General features: G+C 39.3%; 1 protein-coding gene across 1 annotated transcript in view; it reads left to right on the top strand.

Moving 5' to 3' along the window:
• The window catches only part of GALNT5 (polypeptide N-acetylgalactosaminyltransferase 5), a 43948-nt gene that overhangs the window by 18098 nt on the left and 7335 nt on the right, over positions 1-18515 (top strand). Inside the window, exons 4-9 of the mRNA XM_060777206.2 lie at positions 73-208; positions 1273-1392; positions 2320-2437; positions 4195-4518; positions 10054-10134; positions 13399-13560. Coding sequence (XP_060633189.2) covers positions 73-208; positions 1273-1392; positions 2320-2437; positions 4195-4518; positions 10054-10134; positions 13399-13560 — 941 coding nt within the window. The remainder of the gene's footprint in view (positions 1-72; positions 209-1272; positions 1393-2319; positions 2438-4194; positions 4519-10053; positions 10135-13398; positions 13561-18515) is intronic.

Below are 18515 nucleotides of genomic sequence, written 5' to 3'. Positions count from 1 at the left end.
AAGTAAGGCTTATGGAGCCATTTCAGCTTGCCAGTCTTAATGCAAACAACGTGTTTTTATTTTCTCCTTCAGGGGATGTGCTGACATTCTTAGATTCTCATGTGGAATGCAATGTAGGGTGGCTGGAGCCGTTGTTGGAGAGGATTCACCTAAACAGAAAAAAAGTCCCTTGTCCTGTTATTGAAGTGATCAGTGACAAAGACATGAGGTGATTATGATCTCTTCCATATTTGCCCATTACTGTAGAGTAGGGGAGAGGTTCTCCATGTGCTCATAGGATATGGGGTCCCAGATGCTGATTCTATATGTACCAGCCTTGGCCCATTGATCTTCCGATATGGAAGAGGAATGTTAGTATAAGGAAGAGTGTGAAACTCTGATAAAGCCTATATTCTAACTACACCAAGGCTTTTGCACTTGGTTGAACACACATAGAAACTTCCCTCCAAATTTCTTCCTCAGCATGAGGTGGTGAGCTGTCACAACTTGGAAAAGTTACATTCTGGCTTGAATATTCTTGCAGAAAGGTGACTTTCCCCATGACACAGATTGGTTTATCATGTGTACGAATAATGTCCAGAAAGACCCACTTGGAACATCTTTCTGTATCAAATACTTTCTCTACTTCAACTCCTTCCGAATGATCACTTGAAAATGCAATTACCATTTAAACATTTCATTGTTACACAATTTTGCAAAGAGATTAAATTTTTATTTAATTTAATAAATTATTACAATGCAATAATTTATAATTTTTTACTGATTTATATCTTAATTTATTAATTTGTTTTAAATATTGTATGTATTGTGTGTTATCTGTTCATCTGGTTTATGATACTTTTGTTGAATTTTTCACATTATGTTTACTTTGCTGTTTTAGCCTTGCATGCTGCTTTGAATCCCACCCATGGGAGAAAAGCGGGATAAAAATAAATTAATAATCCATCAGGGGATGACTAGTCCCAAAAGTTAACTGTGTATCCAGTAATCATCTTCCCTGAATCTATAATTTGCTGACGGACCTGTGAATAGTATGTTTTTACCCTGTTTCCCCTTGAATATGTGAGGGAGCACAATAGGGGTGCTCCCTCACCCCTATTGTGCTTCAGTATTTATATTTATATTTTTAATGTACTAAACGTACCAAGTTTGTATGAAACTGTGACTTCTCTTTCCTGTGCTGGTCTATGACCAAAATAAATGATTTTATTTTATTTGAAATTAATAATACTAATACTAGTAGTAATGATGAAGATGAATTCATTCCTGTAGCTACATGACTGTGGACAATTTTCAGCGTGGCATTTTTAATTGGCCGATGAATTTTGGGTGGAAACCAATTCCTCCAGATGTCATTGAGAAAAATAAGATCAAAGAAACTGATGTGATTAGGTAAGTATGCAATGTAATATTTTTGTTGAGAGAATCAGCTTCTTATAGACTTATTTATTTATTTATTTATTTGCAATATTTATATTCCTCCATTCTCACCCAAAGGGGACTCAGGGCGGATCACAGAACACATATACTGCAAACATTCAATGCCAAATATACAATAACAAGACAGACAACAGATAGAGGTATTATATAAGTTTTCCGCATCTTTCCGGCATCTTTGGGGGCTGTACTCAGTTTCGGCCACAGGGAGGAGCTGTCTCTCTATCTCCTTGCCAAAGAGTTTTTTCTTTGTTGGTAAACTTTTCCTCTTTTTTCTGAATGAAACACCTCCCCGCTTTAATGTGGTGCCTATTTATCTACTCACTTTGCTGTTTTCAATCCGCTAGGTGGTTGGGGAGCTGGGCTGAAGGTCAGGAGCTTGCCTTGACCTGGCTTCAAACTGTCAACCTTTTGGTTGGCAAGGTTTACTGCAGCTACAGCTGGTGATTAACCAGCTAAAGCCGGCCCCCATATCTGAGGTTCTAAGAAGGACCTATATATTCCCTAGGATTACAAAACATACAATATTTACATATACATATGATGTATAAACCTGTTCTTTCTTAGGTCCAATCAAGTATCACATAATAGACAGCTGTAAGAATCTTATTGGAAGATGTTCTTTTCTAGAATGCATCACTATGAACAGGGAGCTACCATATGGGCAAGAACTCTGATCCTAGGTGCAATTGTAACTTAAGCTCTCTATTTCTCATGGTTTTTGGACAGGAAACCTTATTGCAGACCTCTCCAGTATAACAAAAATATATTTCAGGATGTATAACAGCTAGAGGCTCTGATGTAAGCATGTGGAACATTGAAATATTCATATGTACTTATTTCTCTTAAGAGTTCTGTAACAGCAACATCTCTGTTTATTAGGTGTCCTGTGATGGCAGGTGGCTTATTTTCTATTGATAAGAAATATTTTTTTGAACTTGGGACATATGATCCTGGACTTGATGTTTGGGGAGGTGAAAACATGGAGATTTCATTCAAGGTATGTTTGCATCTTATAATAGAATTGTTTTAGTTTTAAATATAAAAAACACCTCCCTTCTCATGTTTTGCCCTTGAATGACTCTCAGATGAATGACTAGGCATCAAAATCCAGTTGCAATGAAATAAATTTGTGACGAATCCTGAAAATGTCATGGCTTTTCATTCTTCTTAGTAGAGCTAAATGGTGAAAAATAATTATTTCAGAACAAAACAATTTAATATTTATACTAGGATTATTTGCGTGGATGTTTAAATTTTGTTTAGTCTTATGTTTAATGGTTTTAATTGAGTTTAAGTCATAGTTATATGTAGCAATTAATTATTATGATCTCTTAGTTTTACTGTATGTTGGCATTGAATCTTTGCCATTAATATGTTGTAAACTGCCGTTAATCCCTCCCAGAGGTGAGAAAGGCGGTATATAAATACAGAAAATCAATAAATAAACAATTCATTTTATCAAAATACAGCAGGCCTTCCACTTCCATAGAGTTAGGGACCCACCAATAAAATAAATTACACACCCTGTGGATCTTTTATAAGATGTATAAATAACAACATTTTAAAGTCAAGACAGAAGTGTCATTAACAGCTATCCACTTTGTGTTCCTTTGCTGTGAGATGCCTCATCTTACCTGATCTCCTTCCACAGGAAATCATAAGATGTATATATGTCTTTCATTCAAAACTTTCACTGAATGGAGACACAGAGGTTAAGCACTGATTGAACACAAATTGCGTACTGATTCGTATTAAGTTCGAACGTCAAAGCAAATCATGGTTAAGATTATTCCCTGCTATTTTGATTTTTGTTTAAAATTGACAGATTGTGAAATTGTGGCAGATTGAAATCAAAGGGGATGAACTGAAATGAGTTTATGAACCATGTCCTAATTTCAGTGTGATCCTTGGAGCAGTAGTGTTGGGAATTTTAATGTGAGTGTTTCCCAACCTACCAGAGGGATTTTAAGGCCATTGGTCTGTCTCTGGAGGATTCTGCCGCTAGAGACTGACAAGTTGAGCAAATCTAAGATGAAAATAGAGAAGCATCTCTAATCCATGAGTTTCTTGTACATCATGGTTTGAGCTGTAAACAATGCTCATTGCAAACCATACTCTGACAGGCTTTCTGAATGGATATGGTATTGGGTCTGCTTACATAATTATCATGTATTTATTATTTATTTACAGTATTTATATTCTGCCCTTCTCACCCCACAGGGGACTCAGGGCGGATCACAATGCACATATAACTGGCAAACATTCAATGCCATAGACACGCAACATATATAGACAGGGACATAGAGGCTATTTACCATTCCAGCTTTTCTAGAGAGTATTCTGGCCACCAGGGGAGCTGTCCCTTCACTGACCATTTGTGACACTAATGAAGTACTTCCTCATTCTTTGCATGCTTGCTGGAGATTTTTATGGTCTCATAAATTAGTTACATTTGCCTCCCCGCATAAGCGGTGCCTAAATTTCCTACTTGACAGGTGCAACTGTCTTTCGGGCTGCAAAGATCAACAGCAAGCTACACAAATTGGTCAGAAGCTCACTCCGACCCAGGCTGGCTTCAAACTTATGACCTTTCGGTCAGTAGTGATATTTATGCAGCTAACTCCCAGCCAGCTTCGCCACAGTCCCAGTGCTCATTAACAAATTAAACTAAATCCATAATTCAGATGTCCCCTGTGGTGATTTATATAACAGAATACATTTCCTAATGTCTGACCTTCTCCCTCTTTTTATCAGGTTTGGATGTGTGGAGGGGAAATTGAAATCATCCCATGTTCCAGGGTGGGCCACATTTTCAGGAGTGACAACCCCTACTCATTCCCTAAGGACCGCCTCACCACAGTGGAGCGGAATTTGGCCCGTGTTGCAGAGGTTTGGCTTGATGATTACAAGGATCTATTCTATGGGCATGGTTACCATCTCGTCCAGAAGAACCTGGATGTTGGGAACTTGACTCAACAGAAAGAACTGAGGAAGCGGCTTCAGTGCAAAAGCTTCAAGTGGTATCTGGAGAATGTCTACCCTGATCTAGAAGCCCCACTTGTTAAAGCTAGTGGCCTGGTATGTTCATTTTACCAACTTTAACATATTCATGATTTTGACACCCAAACGCCTACTCCCTTTGTAACGTGGAATAATTGAGTATCAGATTTTACCTTTGCCTTTTATTTAGCAAAATCTGGAACTGGTCACTTGTCTACAGCTGTCCCAGTACTGTGATTCCAACAATAGCTTCCCAATAGTCTTGCAAGCAGCAAATGTTACAAAAAGATGAACTCTTACATTATTCTCTAGTTGTTTTAGAAGGCATACAGCTTCAAAACACTGAGATTTGTTAGGTAGAAGAGTTTGCATGATATAGCTGAAGTTAAACCACTTCAGAGGAGCTTTGGATAGGTGAAACTAAGGGCTCTGAATAAAATCCCACATTATCTACTTTGAACTGGAATATATGGCAGTGTGGACTCAGATAGCCCAGTTCAAAACAGATATTGTGGGATTTTCTGCCCTGCTATTCTGGGTTATATGACTGTGTGGAAGGGCCCCAAAGAAAAACCTGTGATTTGTGGCATCCCTATTTTTTGAAAACATTAGCCCACCTCTAATGAGTCCACAGAGGTAGCATTTGCTATTGCAAGCTTGCTCTCCATGCAACGTGGATGCTATGGAAACAGAGAGTGATAGATACATTTCATTCTTCTTTAGAAATATCTTCCTTAGGTTTTTTTCGCCTTTCTTTCCAGCATTCTCAAACTTTCTCCTGCTCACCGCCAAATATTTATTTGTCATAGTAGTAACTGAATGCTTGACACTTTCTGCGTTTCAAAGGAATCAACTATAAACAGTATGTTTGCAACAGTGACAAGTATACCAGCTTCTAAAGAGTTTAATCTGAAGAGATTACTGTTAGATGTGACAGCTGAATAGAAATGTTGTGTTCAGGGATAATGTATCTGTAAAATCCAGATGTTGGTGGATGGTTTTTTTTTCCTGCTCAGTGCTTTGGAAAATTTACTTTTTGAACCGATTCTGAGAGTAGGATTCCACAAAATGTATGCACTCATGTATATACATGAGTATATACTTATGTATAAGTCAACCTAATATATAAGTCAAGGTGCCAAAATTATGGATTCTGATTAGATCCATGGATAAGTCGAAGGTCATTCTGCAGGGAAGGGAAACATCAATGTAGACCCAGGGCCAACTGCCGTAAGGCACTACTGCCATTTCCTCTGGACAGACATTACAAAGGCCAGAAGCTACACCATGGTGGAGAGAGGATAGTGGCTTGGTGCTCCTTATGAGGTTTTCCAGAATCAACTAAACTCTTGTCTTTTGCCACCATCTTGACTACTGTTTGTGAATACAGATCTATAACTTGAAGCTATGCACCCATAACTATAATACTGTATTCCAGCCCAATTTCTTCAGTTTTTCCTCCTTAAATCCCTAACACTTTTCTAGTTTACTTAAAGCAGTGAGCCTGACTTCCTTTAGGGATCCATACATCTAAGTACGACCACTAGAGGGCAATGGAAATCCATTTTCCCTTTTTTGGAATATAACTGCAATTTGTCTCTTATTCCAAAAATCAAACTAATGATGAGATGCATCCTAGTGAACTTTCTGCAACAACTTTATTTTAAAAGTGTAGCTAATAGTGTGGAAAGAAAATGCTTATAAATCTTGTACTGCAAGAATTTGCCTTCCCCAATTTTTCTAATATTTGATAGCTTTAGTATACTCAGGAATTCAACTTTTGTCTCTTTTGTAGGAAGTCTGTACTTTTTTTGAGCATTTTCTTATTTCGGAGGTCGAAATCCCACCTCTGAAATTGACCAGCAGTGAGCAGGATGTTAGTTCTGGCTCTGGAAAATAGCAATGGTTAGAGATAATGCCAGTTACAGATTGTTTATTGAATAACTACATTCAATTAGGATGGACTGTTGCAGAAGGTGCAGGGCAGAGCTCCTTTACTTCCTGGGCAAAAATAAGGCACTAAAACTCCTTCATCTGGTGGCACAATGGGTTAAACTCTTGTGCCGGTAGGACTGCTGACCAAAAGGTTGGCAGTGCGAATCCAGGAAGCAAAGTGAGCTCCCATCTGTCAGCTCCAGCTTCCCATGCAGGGACATGAGGGAAGCCTCCCACAGGGTGGTAAAACATCTGGGAGTCCCCTGGGCAACGTCCTTGCAGACAGCCATTTCTCTCACACCAGAAGTGACTTACAGTTTCTCAAGTAGCTCCTGACATTATGTAAATAAAAATGTAATGTTTGTTTGTGGGATTAACATAACTCAAAAACCACTGGACGAATTGACACCAAATTTGGACGCAATACACCTATAAGACCAATGAGTGACCATCAGTGACCATCACTCATAAAAACACTGAAAAACACAACAGAAGAGACTTAAAAATCCAAAAAACAAAAATCACATTACAATGCATGTGCAAAACCACATATATATACACACAAATATATACACACACAAAACACATATACACAGACTGGGCCACAGCAAGGCGTGGCAGGGGGCTGCTAGTTAATAATAATAACCTTCATCATCATCTTTATTTGTACCCCCGTCACCCAAAGGGACTCGGGGTGGCTCAGAGAAGCACTCTGAGTGCCACATGCAGACAACAATACATAAGTATAAATACAATGACATAAGTATAATCAACAGTGCATAAAAATCTCATTAATAAAATTATAGAAATTTGAAAATTATAAAATTCCTAAAATGCAGTGGATACTGCCAGCAAGTTACCTGTCATAACAATCAATCAAAATGTGGGCCAATACTATCAATGATTCATCACACTGGCCATGGATTACTCAGAATCAAAGGCCTGTCTGAAGAACCATGTTTTCAGACTCACCCAGAAGGCCTGAAGAGGAGGCTAATCTAATTTCCTTAAGGAATTCCAGAGCAGGGGAGCACCCACCGAGAAGGCCCTCTCTCTCGTCCCCACCAACTGTTCTTGAGACAATAGTGGAACTGAGAGGAGAGCCTCCCCTCACAGCTCACACCAGTTTGTAGGAGATGTGGTCAAGGAAGATAGGTTGGACCCGAAGCATATAGGGCTTTATAGGTAATCACCTGCACTTTGAATTAGGCTCAGAAACTTATTGGAAGCCAGTGGAGCTGCTTTAAAAGGTATGTGTAGGGGAGTAGTATTCTCCCTAAAGCTCATCCCAATTAATAATCTGGCTGCCGCTCTTTGCATTTGCTGCAGTTTCCGAGTCATTTTCAAAGGCAGCCCCACGTAGAGTACATTACAATAATCCATTCTGGATGTAACTAAAACATTACAAAATATCCCAGTTGCTTAATATACAAGGGCACTCTTGCATCTGGCCATCCTATGAACAAAGTATCGGCCTCCTCAAGTTATGTGCCGCCAGCCAGAAGATGAAGATTACTGGAAATATATTTTGCCAGGCTCAAGATCTCCTTGACAGCCCATTTAGCATATGACTGGGAAAATGCAATATGCAGTCACTCAGCCAGTCATCTCCCAAATCCATTAACAAACAGAGATCTGATGACAGCAGGAGGGCTTAGCCACGTATTTCTATTTATTTTTTTGACCTTTGCTTTAACAAATTACAGCTCACATCATTAACCCAGAAGAGTTTGTTTAAAATGGGGAATTCGTCTTGGTTAGGCAAGCTAATTTTAAGATGGAAGATTGCTGTTGTGATGGGTTGGGCAACCAAATTGACGGCAGAAGGTCAGCTGTGGAGAATTGCAATCTTACCTGTTCCCTACTTAGGTGGGAGCACAAATACAGATAACGTCCCCCCTACTTCATGTGTAAAAGTAATCACAATATTTAAAGTAAAAGGAAAGTTTGCACAATCCATTTTAGGGCTTTTAATAAACTCAAGATCTTTTGCTGATTAATGTTAGCCTGTCACCTAAGCTTTTTTATGAGTTGCTAGTTTTGGATAACAAGGTAAAGGTAAAGGTTTCCTCTGAATTTAAGTCTAGTTGTGTCCACTTCTGGGGGGTGGTGTTCATATACATTTCCAAGTCGAAGAGCCAGCATTGTCCGTAGACACTTCTTGGGTCATGTGGCCAGCATTATTGCATGGAGTGCCGTTATCTGGTATCTATTGATCTACTCACACTTGCATGTTTTCGAACTGCTAGGTTAGCTAGGGCTAACAGTGGGAGCTCACCCCATTCTCTGGATTCGAACTGCAAACCTTTCGGTCAGCAAGTTCAGCAACTTAGTGGTTAAACCCACTGCGCCACCGGAGGGCCCCAGATAACAACAAAAGTCTAAAGTAAACAACAATTTTGACTATGACTTTAGGCATATACAGCCAACCCTTTGCATTTGCTGGGATTAAAAGAACGGGATCACTGCAAAAGTGGAAAAATGGATTAAATAATGCTATTTTTAAAAAATGTGAAAGAACACCTCTCTAAGAATCTCTAACTCTTCCAGTTTGTGGTCAACTTCTCTGGAATCATGGAAATCAAGGTCTTTAGCCTTCTCTGCCAAAGAATGCTAAAGCTTCAACAAAAGTACAGTTCCAACAATTCCATAGCATTGAGCTATGGCAATTTAAAATTGTGCCAAACTGCATTAATTTTACAGTGTAGATGCATCCCTATCTGCTGGATTTGGGGACTGGGAAACGGTCTAAAATCTGCATAGGGCCACAGGAGAAGAGGAGGTGATACTCCCAAGTGCACTTTCAAGGGATATAAAGGGGCAATGTAAAGGAGAAATGTCATTCCCAAATGAATAGCTTATAATTCACACACATAGGCTTCAGTCCGAAGTTTTTGGTCCATTCATATGATTGGGAGCCCCCGGTGGCACAATGGGTTAAACCTCTTGTGCCAGCAGGACTGAAGACCGACAGGTCAGAGGTTTGAATCTGGGGAGAGTACAGATAAGCTCCCTCTGTCAACTCTAGCTACTCATGTGAGGACATGAGAGAAGCCTCCCACAAGGATGGTAAAACATCAGAACATCCAGTTGTCCCCTGGGCAATGTCCTTGCAGACGGCCAATTCTCTCACACCAGAAGCGACTTGCAGTTTCTCAAGTGGCTCCTGACATTAATATACTGTATATATAAAATAGGGTCCCCCCACAATAATGGATCTTCTTCTGATCATTTGAACTTAGGATTCAGGCTCCTTCATCTTTCTGATGGTATCTTTCCTGTCCTGGCAAAAGGAAGCAGGCAGAGGTTTAAGCATTATGATAGCCAGCCACTACTCCAGAGCAGGTAACTTGTGGCCCTATAGATTATGACTTCAAATCCAATCTGCTCCGGACAGCAGGAGGGATGATGAGAACCATAGTACAATAATGCCTGGTGGACCACAAGTTGCCCACTGTGATCTAGAGAAAATTCAAATTCTCCTACTTTTTTGTTATGGCCCCATAGTTGTCCCATAGAAACAACATTAATCAGTAATTTTAAAAATATATAAAGGAATGTTTGTTGCTATATCACATCAGTGATGTTTTAAGCCATTGTACGCCTTAGCAATGGGTTTTTGTGCCCACTTAGAAACCACTTTTCTAAACCTTTGTTTCAATTGTTTATTTATTTTAGATTATCAATATAGCCTTGGCTAAATGCATAACCGTGAATCAGTCTAGCCTGGTTTTTGAAACGTGTGATGTTAACAACAAGGTAAGATTTTGCTAGCATTTCTTTTGCAGTCTACTTGCTAGGATTGTTCAAATAGATGTCTTAAAATATCTGTTTGCAGAGCCAATGCTTTGGGGGGGGGTGGAGTGGGTACGTTTTACATGCTGCCTCTCCCCCCCCCCCCCCCATCTCTTTTAGGATCCTGAGGGTGGTTCATACCACAGAGCACAGGAAAGGGCAACAATAGGTCCCTGCCATAGACTAGGGGTGGATGAGTGAATGGTATTGGACCATCCCAACACACTACCGTCTGCCTCTGAATTTACCACAGTATAGTAGCAGCAAAATCTCCACTTTTTTAAACATGCAGACAAGTATGTGGTGGCACCTGTCTTGTTTAAAGAAGATGCATACTCCTAAGGGAACTAGGAAAAGTAGTCGTTTAAAAATGAAATATGTGTCCACATACATGAGTGATATGTGTCTACAAAAAGTAGAGCCACTACAAGGAGCTATTGGTGATTCATCTTACAATGACATGCTAACTGTTGGCATTTGATCATGTCTCATCTTGGAGACAAAGTAGTGTTAGAATATACCGCATATACTCGAGTATAAGCCAACCCGAATATAAGCCGAGGCACCTAATTTTACCACAAAAGCTGGGAAAACATATTGACTTGAGTATAAGCCGAGGGTGGGAAATGCAGCAGTTACTGGTAAATTAAAAAAAATAGATACTAATAAAATTACATTAATTGAGACATCAGTAGATGAAATGTTTTTTTAATATTTACATAAAACTGTAATCTAAGGTAATGCTGTCCTGTCCAACTCTGATTAAACCATTATTGTAACCTTGTTCAATGTAAATGTGCTTACATATCCTTCCAATAATAATGGAGTAAAATAATAAATGTAATAATAACAATAATAAATAGAGTAAAATAATAAATGTAATAAAATAATAATAAAGTAATGTAAATGTAATAATAATAAATAGAGTAAAATAATAAATATAATAATAATAATAATAATAATAATAATAATAATAACCCAGTAAAAATAATAAATAACTTTGATTCAAGTGTAAGCCAAGGGGGGCTTTTTCAGCCTTAAAAAAGGGCTGAAAAACTCAGCTTATACTCTAGTATATACGGTAAATGGGAGACCGCCAATGAAGGAGAAAGCCAATGAATAACTAGAGGTGGTTATGTCAATTCCCTCATGAGATCAACATAAGTCAATAGGTGCCTTGCAAGGCAGAGACATGTATAATCTGCAGGCTGGAGCACCCAACCCTTCTGCCACCTGCAGCTTTCAGAACCCATAAAATGACTCACGTCCCAATAGTGGTCACTTGACTCTAGTTACCAGAGCCCAACACTGAATGTACTTCTTCAGAGCCCCTTGCCACTCACTTTGTATTTGCATTTTCCAGTGTCATATTTTAATAACCCAAACAATACAGAATATTCAATATCGGACAGAAGCTGGCATTCTTCTCAGATTGTTATGCTTGCGAGCAGGAAAAGACTGGTGACTGTCCAGTCAAGATGTGACAGTAGTATTTTAAAGTAGATATTGTTGCATTGCTTGCATGCATAGAATCCCTGGTCTCTGTCACACTGGACAATGATAGCACTTTGGTATAACTAAAGGCCGTGGCTGCATCTCATGAAAGAGTGGGATCTGTAGTTTGGTGTAATCCTTAGGATTCTCTCCTGCAAGGCAGCTCTTACTAAAATTGATATCTCAAGTTACTGTGGGATGCAGTAATAGCAATTCAACTGGATTATTCATAATGCTAAAACTGTGTAGTGGCAAAAAGACTCCTGTGTATAATGCTCACTAGATATCTTGCTTTGCTTGTTTCATTAAATGTTTGATTCATATCTATAATTTGATTAATCATTGTTGGAGTTTTCCAATTTCTGCATGGCTGCTGCTGTGAGCAAAGAAAAAAAATCCCTGTTGACGGTATTGTGAGATGCAGTAGTGGGGAACCATAAGTCCTGGCTCTAACTCCTGCCCTCCTGATATACCAGTCATGTGCTCTGGGCTTCCCCAGGTGGCCCATGACAACGTCACTTGGTAGTTTCCCTTCTTTGGGGCAGGTATTTTCCCCATTCTACAAAATTGTCATGCCACTCCTGAAAGCTAAGTTACTGACTGTAAGAGCTTTAAGCAAAACAGGACTGTGGGCTTTTTTGGTTCCAACTATTTTCCTTTGGCCCCTTCCACCAAGAAAATACAAGCTCCAGTATCTTTGAAATCCAACCTGGCTCCTGGGGTCCTTTCTATAAGAGAAATACAGATAGGATTTGCTAGAATGTTATAATCTTGTAAACATATAAACCTTACTACACAAATACAGGTGTTTCTTTTTCTATATTTCAAGTTTCAACAACTTTCCACTTCTTCCTAAAGCCTCATATAGTCTTTCTCCCTTTCATACACCTGAAAGTCATCTTCTAAATGTCAGTTTCCAAAGCAGGCACTGAAAATGGTAGCATTGTTAAAATTTTGATGGATCTCCTCCAAGGATTTTGGACTGTCTTCAGTCAGTTATAAACATGCATTTATCTGTGTCACTTCACACTGGTTTAGCTTAAAAATGGAGCAAGATTGTTTACAATAGCAGTTAGTTAGAACAATGATTCTAATAATTAAGCAAAACTGAGAGCTGGAAATAAGCACTTTTCTTTAGACTCTAGCTCCAAAAATCACATAGCCACCTGGCTGGCTAAAACAAACAAACAAACAAACAAAAAACCCAAAGGGAAACTTTCCATCTTCTGGAAATCAGTATCCCAAAATGGTCCAGTTTGCACCCGAAAATCCTAAAGAAGAATCTCTGCAGCTTCATCTACTTCTAAGCAAGTTGGTAGGAAGACTCGTGTCTGGAGTGTATCTTATAAAATAACAGAAAGAAAAATGATGAGGACTGTGAATATCTTAGCGTTGATACAAACCAGAATTCACTAAGCTTGCAGAGAGCTACTGAAAATATCACTGAATCAGATTTTTTAGGGTTCATAGGCTAAACTGTCAGTAACTGTGATTGCCATTGGTTGCACGTGGATTCAGGGTTTTTGTGTGTGTCAGGAGCGACTTGGGAAACTGCAGTCTGCAAGTTTGGCAGTCTGCAAGGATGTTGCTCAGGGGACGCCCGGATGTTTTACCATAGATGTTTCTACATAGATGTGTCTACATAGATGTGTCTTGCCATGTTCTTTGAGGTGGGGAATTAAATGTGATTGCAGCAATCGGAGTGGAGTGTAACAAGCTCTTTCCTACCTGCAGGACCAAAAATTCAACTACACTTGGATGCGACTGATCCAGCATGGAGACTCCTGTGTGGCACCAACGGATGCCAAAGGGACACTGGGCCTGCACCCTTGTGATAAAAGAAACAAAAGCCTGAAATGGTTGCATAAATCACTTGTGGCTTTTCAGCCAGAACTCGTAAGTGCAGCATTTTCAAATGCTTTCTTTTGCCCCTTACTGAGACTATACTGGAAATGGTACAAAACAAAAGGAGCCTTCTACTTCATTTCCATTTTATCGCAATACCAGGCACTCCATATTGATGGAAAGAAAAGGTCTCTGCATGCAATACTTTTTGCTACATTTTATGGGTTGAGTGTAACTGTGAACATCTATTTTATTTTTTGTTTATTTTGTGTCTCCTCCAAAGAGTTGAGGATGGGGTGTTTCATCCTAACAACAAAACCGTTAGGAATCCTTCGATCTCATCTTGGGAGAAAAGTGGGATGTAAATTCAATAAACAAACAAACAAACACTAGGTTGATGTGAGTTTTCCAGGCTGTATGACCATGTTCCAGAAGCATTCTCTCCTGACATTTTGACCACATCTATGGCAGCCATCCTCAGAGGTTATGAGGTATATTGAAACTAGACAAGGGAGGTTTATATATCTGTTGAGGATGCCTGCCATAGATGTGGGCAAAACATCAGGAGAGAATGCTTCTGCAACATAGCCATACAACCCAGAAAACTCACAGCAACCCAGTGATTCTGGCCTTGAAAGCCTTTGACAACACATTAAACCAACACAAGGCTAAGAGATATGTTCCAAGGTCACTTTGTGACCTTTAAGGCTCCACAGAGATTTGAGTTGAAGTCTTAGTGTGAGACTCCAATCACTCTATTACACTTGTCCTCAAATAACAAGCAAAAGTAGCTCTGGAGTACTGTCCTAGAAGAAGATGGCTGGGGAGATTTTAGAGATGCTTTTAGCAAATATATTTCCAGTAAGATGCTTGTGATAGAAAATTGATTTATATAATTCTCCTATATTCTTTGCCTGGGAATGAAAGAGACCGAATTTCTTAACTTTCTCCACCCACAATGAGACAATTGTTGTGGTGTTGCCTTCAAGTCATTCCCTACTGATGGCAATCTTAAGGTAAACCTATTGCAGCTTTTCTTGGCAAAATTTGTTCAAAGGGGGTTGCCTTCCTTAGAGGCTGAGAGAGTGTGACTTGCCTAAGGTCACCCAATGGCTTTTTAAAAAATGACCAGGTTTTTCCGCTGGTTTTTATTATTTTCTCTTATAAGGTTGAAATTTTGCCTTAAAGAGTATTGTTAAGTTTCTCAAAGATCTTTCTGGAAGGCTGTCCATTAAATATTTGTAACACTGCTGTAATGAAAACTAGTTTTTTCTAAACTGTTTAACTCAAGAAAGTCCATGTAATGACTAATATTAGAAGGATAAGTATAATGACTATATACTGGTATTAGAAAACAGTCATTTCCAGTCTTCTGATTAAAAAAAATACTACCAGTGCCAGAGGCAAATTTTAGAAAGCATTTTCTCTCCCTGAAAGAATGTGTGTGTGTTTTTAGCAGAGCCTTTCAGTGTAAGATGAGAATAGTTGCAGTGGAAGTAATTGCACCAGTTGATAATCTTATACAAAATCCTGATACTGTGACTCCTTTCATTTGTTCTTTCTTTTTACGAATCTTGGCACAAAACCTCCTAAAAATGAAAATGCTCCTTTTTGAGGCTAGGAGGGTTCGTGAAAGCATATGAAAAACGATTGGCCATTTAGGTTCCCCGATAGCATGTCAGGTTCTATTGATGTTCTTTGATGGACTGCTGAACTTTGGGTCTTAAAACAGATTGGTCCCTGCCACAATAAAGAAAGTTGTGTTTCCTTTTTTTTCTTCACAAAACCATAATACCCAGTTCAGCAAAATTGGACATAGATGATTGCACCTGTACGAGATTGAGCTAGTGGCAAGCTTGAGCTATACAATTTGGTCCACGGAGGTAAGAGATCAGATTAGTTTTTATGAAAGCTTCAAATGCTGCAGGAAAAGAGCACTGGCCCTGTGGGAGAAAGGCAGCCTAAAGTTATCACTGTCATGTGAAACCAAATGATGGATTCATTTTCTACAAAGGTAATGTCTGTCCTTTGCCGGCCTACCTTCTATTCACATTATTGGAGATGAAGAAAAATAAACCACACTGCTGACTGTTCTTTAGGGAAACCAGGAAGCAAAATTTATATTAGACCCACTTTGTGTTTCATTTTAATTATTAATTTTATTTTTATTCCTTTCAATAGGCCATAAAACTGACAATGAAAGTGTAAAATTCAAACTGAAATAAAGTACAAGTATTAAATTTATACTATAGCAGAGGAAGATATAGCAGAAATAGCGTACATATAAAAAAAGTATTATAGAATGGACACAGAACAACCTGATTTCACCAGACAGCCCTAAAACACGGGACAGGGAACTCAGTTTTGAAAATGCAGTTCCTGAGAGGCAGTCCAGACAGGGAGAGCTGAATCCAGTATATCCTCCCCCACTGTCCTCACAGCTGTCTTTTGATCCAGATTAAGATGAAGGGCAAACATCCAGCAGAAGTTTTTAAAATTCACTCCAGAGATGTGCACATGCAATTCAGCCCATAACTTCCCTCGCATCTCTTTCTCCCCCCGATTCTTCAGTTTCTTTAAGATTACAAAGTGTAAAAGACAGAATTTGAATTTCCTTTTCCCTTCTGCTTCCCGAACCATGTGTTTCTACTGTTTTGGGCTTGACAGACATGCACATGCTTAGGAAGATTCCAGACAGCGGGGAGAGAAGGAAAGCACGTGTTTTTCATGTCTACAGGGATATGTAGGCATAGAAAGATGTGCTTTTAAGGAGAAACTGGGTTTAAAGAGCACCTTTTGGACACATGTTTTCCAGCCCTTAATCCGATTCCTCCTAATTCCTCCCACATTTTGGCTAAATGTCATTTAGCCACCACTCCCTTAACCCGATTTAACCCGAGTTATAATGCATGTGTAGAAGGATCTTAGGAACTTAGTTTTGATAGCTGCAGCAAGAAACTTAACATGTTCAATAACCATTTAATTACTATAACCCATTAATGCAGACATATAGAGTTCAGCGCTCCCTGCATATGAACAAAGCAAATGAAAATAACATAATTTTTATAATAGAGATAAATATTTATTTATTTTATTTATTTACAGCATCTCTATTCCACCCTTCTCACCCTGAAGGGGACTCAGGGCAGATCACAGAACACATACTCGACAAACATTCAGTGTCGTTAAGATAGACAGGACAGACAACAGATAGAGTTATTTTTCCCCAACTTCGGTGTCCTGGAGGTTGTGCTCGATTCAGGCCACAGGAGATGCTGTCGCTCCATCCTCTGTGACGAAGAGTCCTTGATCACAGATCACAAATTTCCTCCATTCTTTTGATCACCGGCATTTTCTAGTACTTCCTTTTCATGCTGCCATAAAATACCTCCCTGCTTAAGCGGTGCCTAATTTTTCTACTAACAACTCACAGTTGTTTTCGAACTGCTTAGGGGGACAGTGAGCTGGGCTGAAGGTTGGGTGCTCACCCCGACCCGGGCTTCAAATTGCCAACCTTCTGATTGGTGTGATCTTATTGCTGCTGGTGATTAATTACCCAGCATATGGTATTCTTATTCTATTGCCATTTCTTCCATTTGAGCAATCTCTAGAAATTCAGAGAAATCAGCTTTCAACAACTGTTAGTAGCAAAGAATTTAGCTTGGCCTTCTGTTATTTGGCAATGTTTAAACGTAATGGGTTACAGAGTTTGTTTTTTTACATATTCCGATTTGGCAATGAATGTTGGTGTGTGTGTGTGTGTGTTTGGGGCCAAGACTTGAGCTTCAGGTAGCACAGATGCCTCTCAAGCCACAACTGTTCTGCAGATAAGCAGCTGAAACTATTGCTCACAATGAGGACTCCTGGGTATGCAGTCACATAGAGCAAAACTTCTTAAACTTGGGAGTCACAACCCCAAATGGGATTGCATAAGTAAATAGTTGGGGCCATGAAAAATTTGGCCAGAAGACTGGAGGAATCGCAGCATCAACTACAGCTGCCTATAACGCACACACACCAAAGGCTGTTTTCCGGTCTTTCCTTCAGAGGAAGAGACTGACTGACCGACCTGTCCATACTTCCCACAGCCATCTGTTGCACATGGTAGAAAGGAGAAATATTTTACATACCTGTATACCTAGGGTTATATAAAAATTTCTTGGGCAACAAGGGATCGTGACTGAAAAAAGTTCAAAAAGCCCTGGCATAGAGTACCTTTATGCATCCAGTATTGTCTACATCAGTGTTTTTTCCAGACATTCCACATGAATGTAGATTTCACAAGAGGAACCATGAATGCTGGAACACAGCCACAGAACAGAAACCCACACAATCACTTACGTGCATGTGGAAATACAGGCAAGGGACATTCATTCTTGCCTATACAATACACCAAGCACAAACTCCAGTGAAATGAATGAAGGTCACCGACATATAAGTATTTCATGCTGCCTGAAGTAATTGAATGTGGGCTTGAATATGACAGCTTCTCATTCTGTTGTACTTCATTGCTTCAGAAAAGACTGCCTCCACTCATCAGGCAGAGCTCTATTTAGGTTTTGTGTGGCAACAAAGATTCACTGCAGCTTTGATGCGCATGCTTGTTGTGAACCATGCAACTCTCCAGCTTGAACAATGAGTCTTTGGTGGGCAATATTTGGCCTGTGAAATAGAGAGGAAATTTAATTTATCCCTTTGGAAATCAGCTTAAATCAAAGTATTTCCTCTTCACTAGTTTGTGTATCGCTCCCTGATTGTCCAGGTTCCTTTCCAAAAAAGATAAATAGTGACTTTGGGGTAAGACCAAAAAAGATTAACAAAATATGTCTAGAAAAGCAGGTCCATAGTTGCACAGATAATTATATGGGTGCAGAATCTGTGCATGCCTTTGTGGTGCGCCAGGTACATACTACAATCCTATATATACTATTTACATCCTCTACATATACGATTACTTAATAACATTTCCATGGATTACATGCCAACACCCATCAGCACCTTCTGTC

This window comes from Anolis sagrei, chromosome 1 (assembly GCF_037176765.1).
Source record: "Anolis sagrei isolate rAnoSag1 chromosome 1, rAnoSag1.mat, whole genome shotgun sequence".
Classification (NCBI taxonomy): Eukaryota; Metazoa; Chordata; class Lepidosauria; order Squamata; family Dactyloidae; genus Anolis; species Anolis sagrei.
The sequence above is the reverse complement of the archived record's forward strand: the minus strand, read 5'-3'. Positions and strand labels throughout refer to the sequence as shown.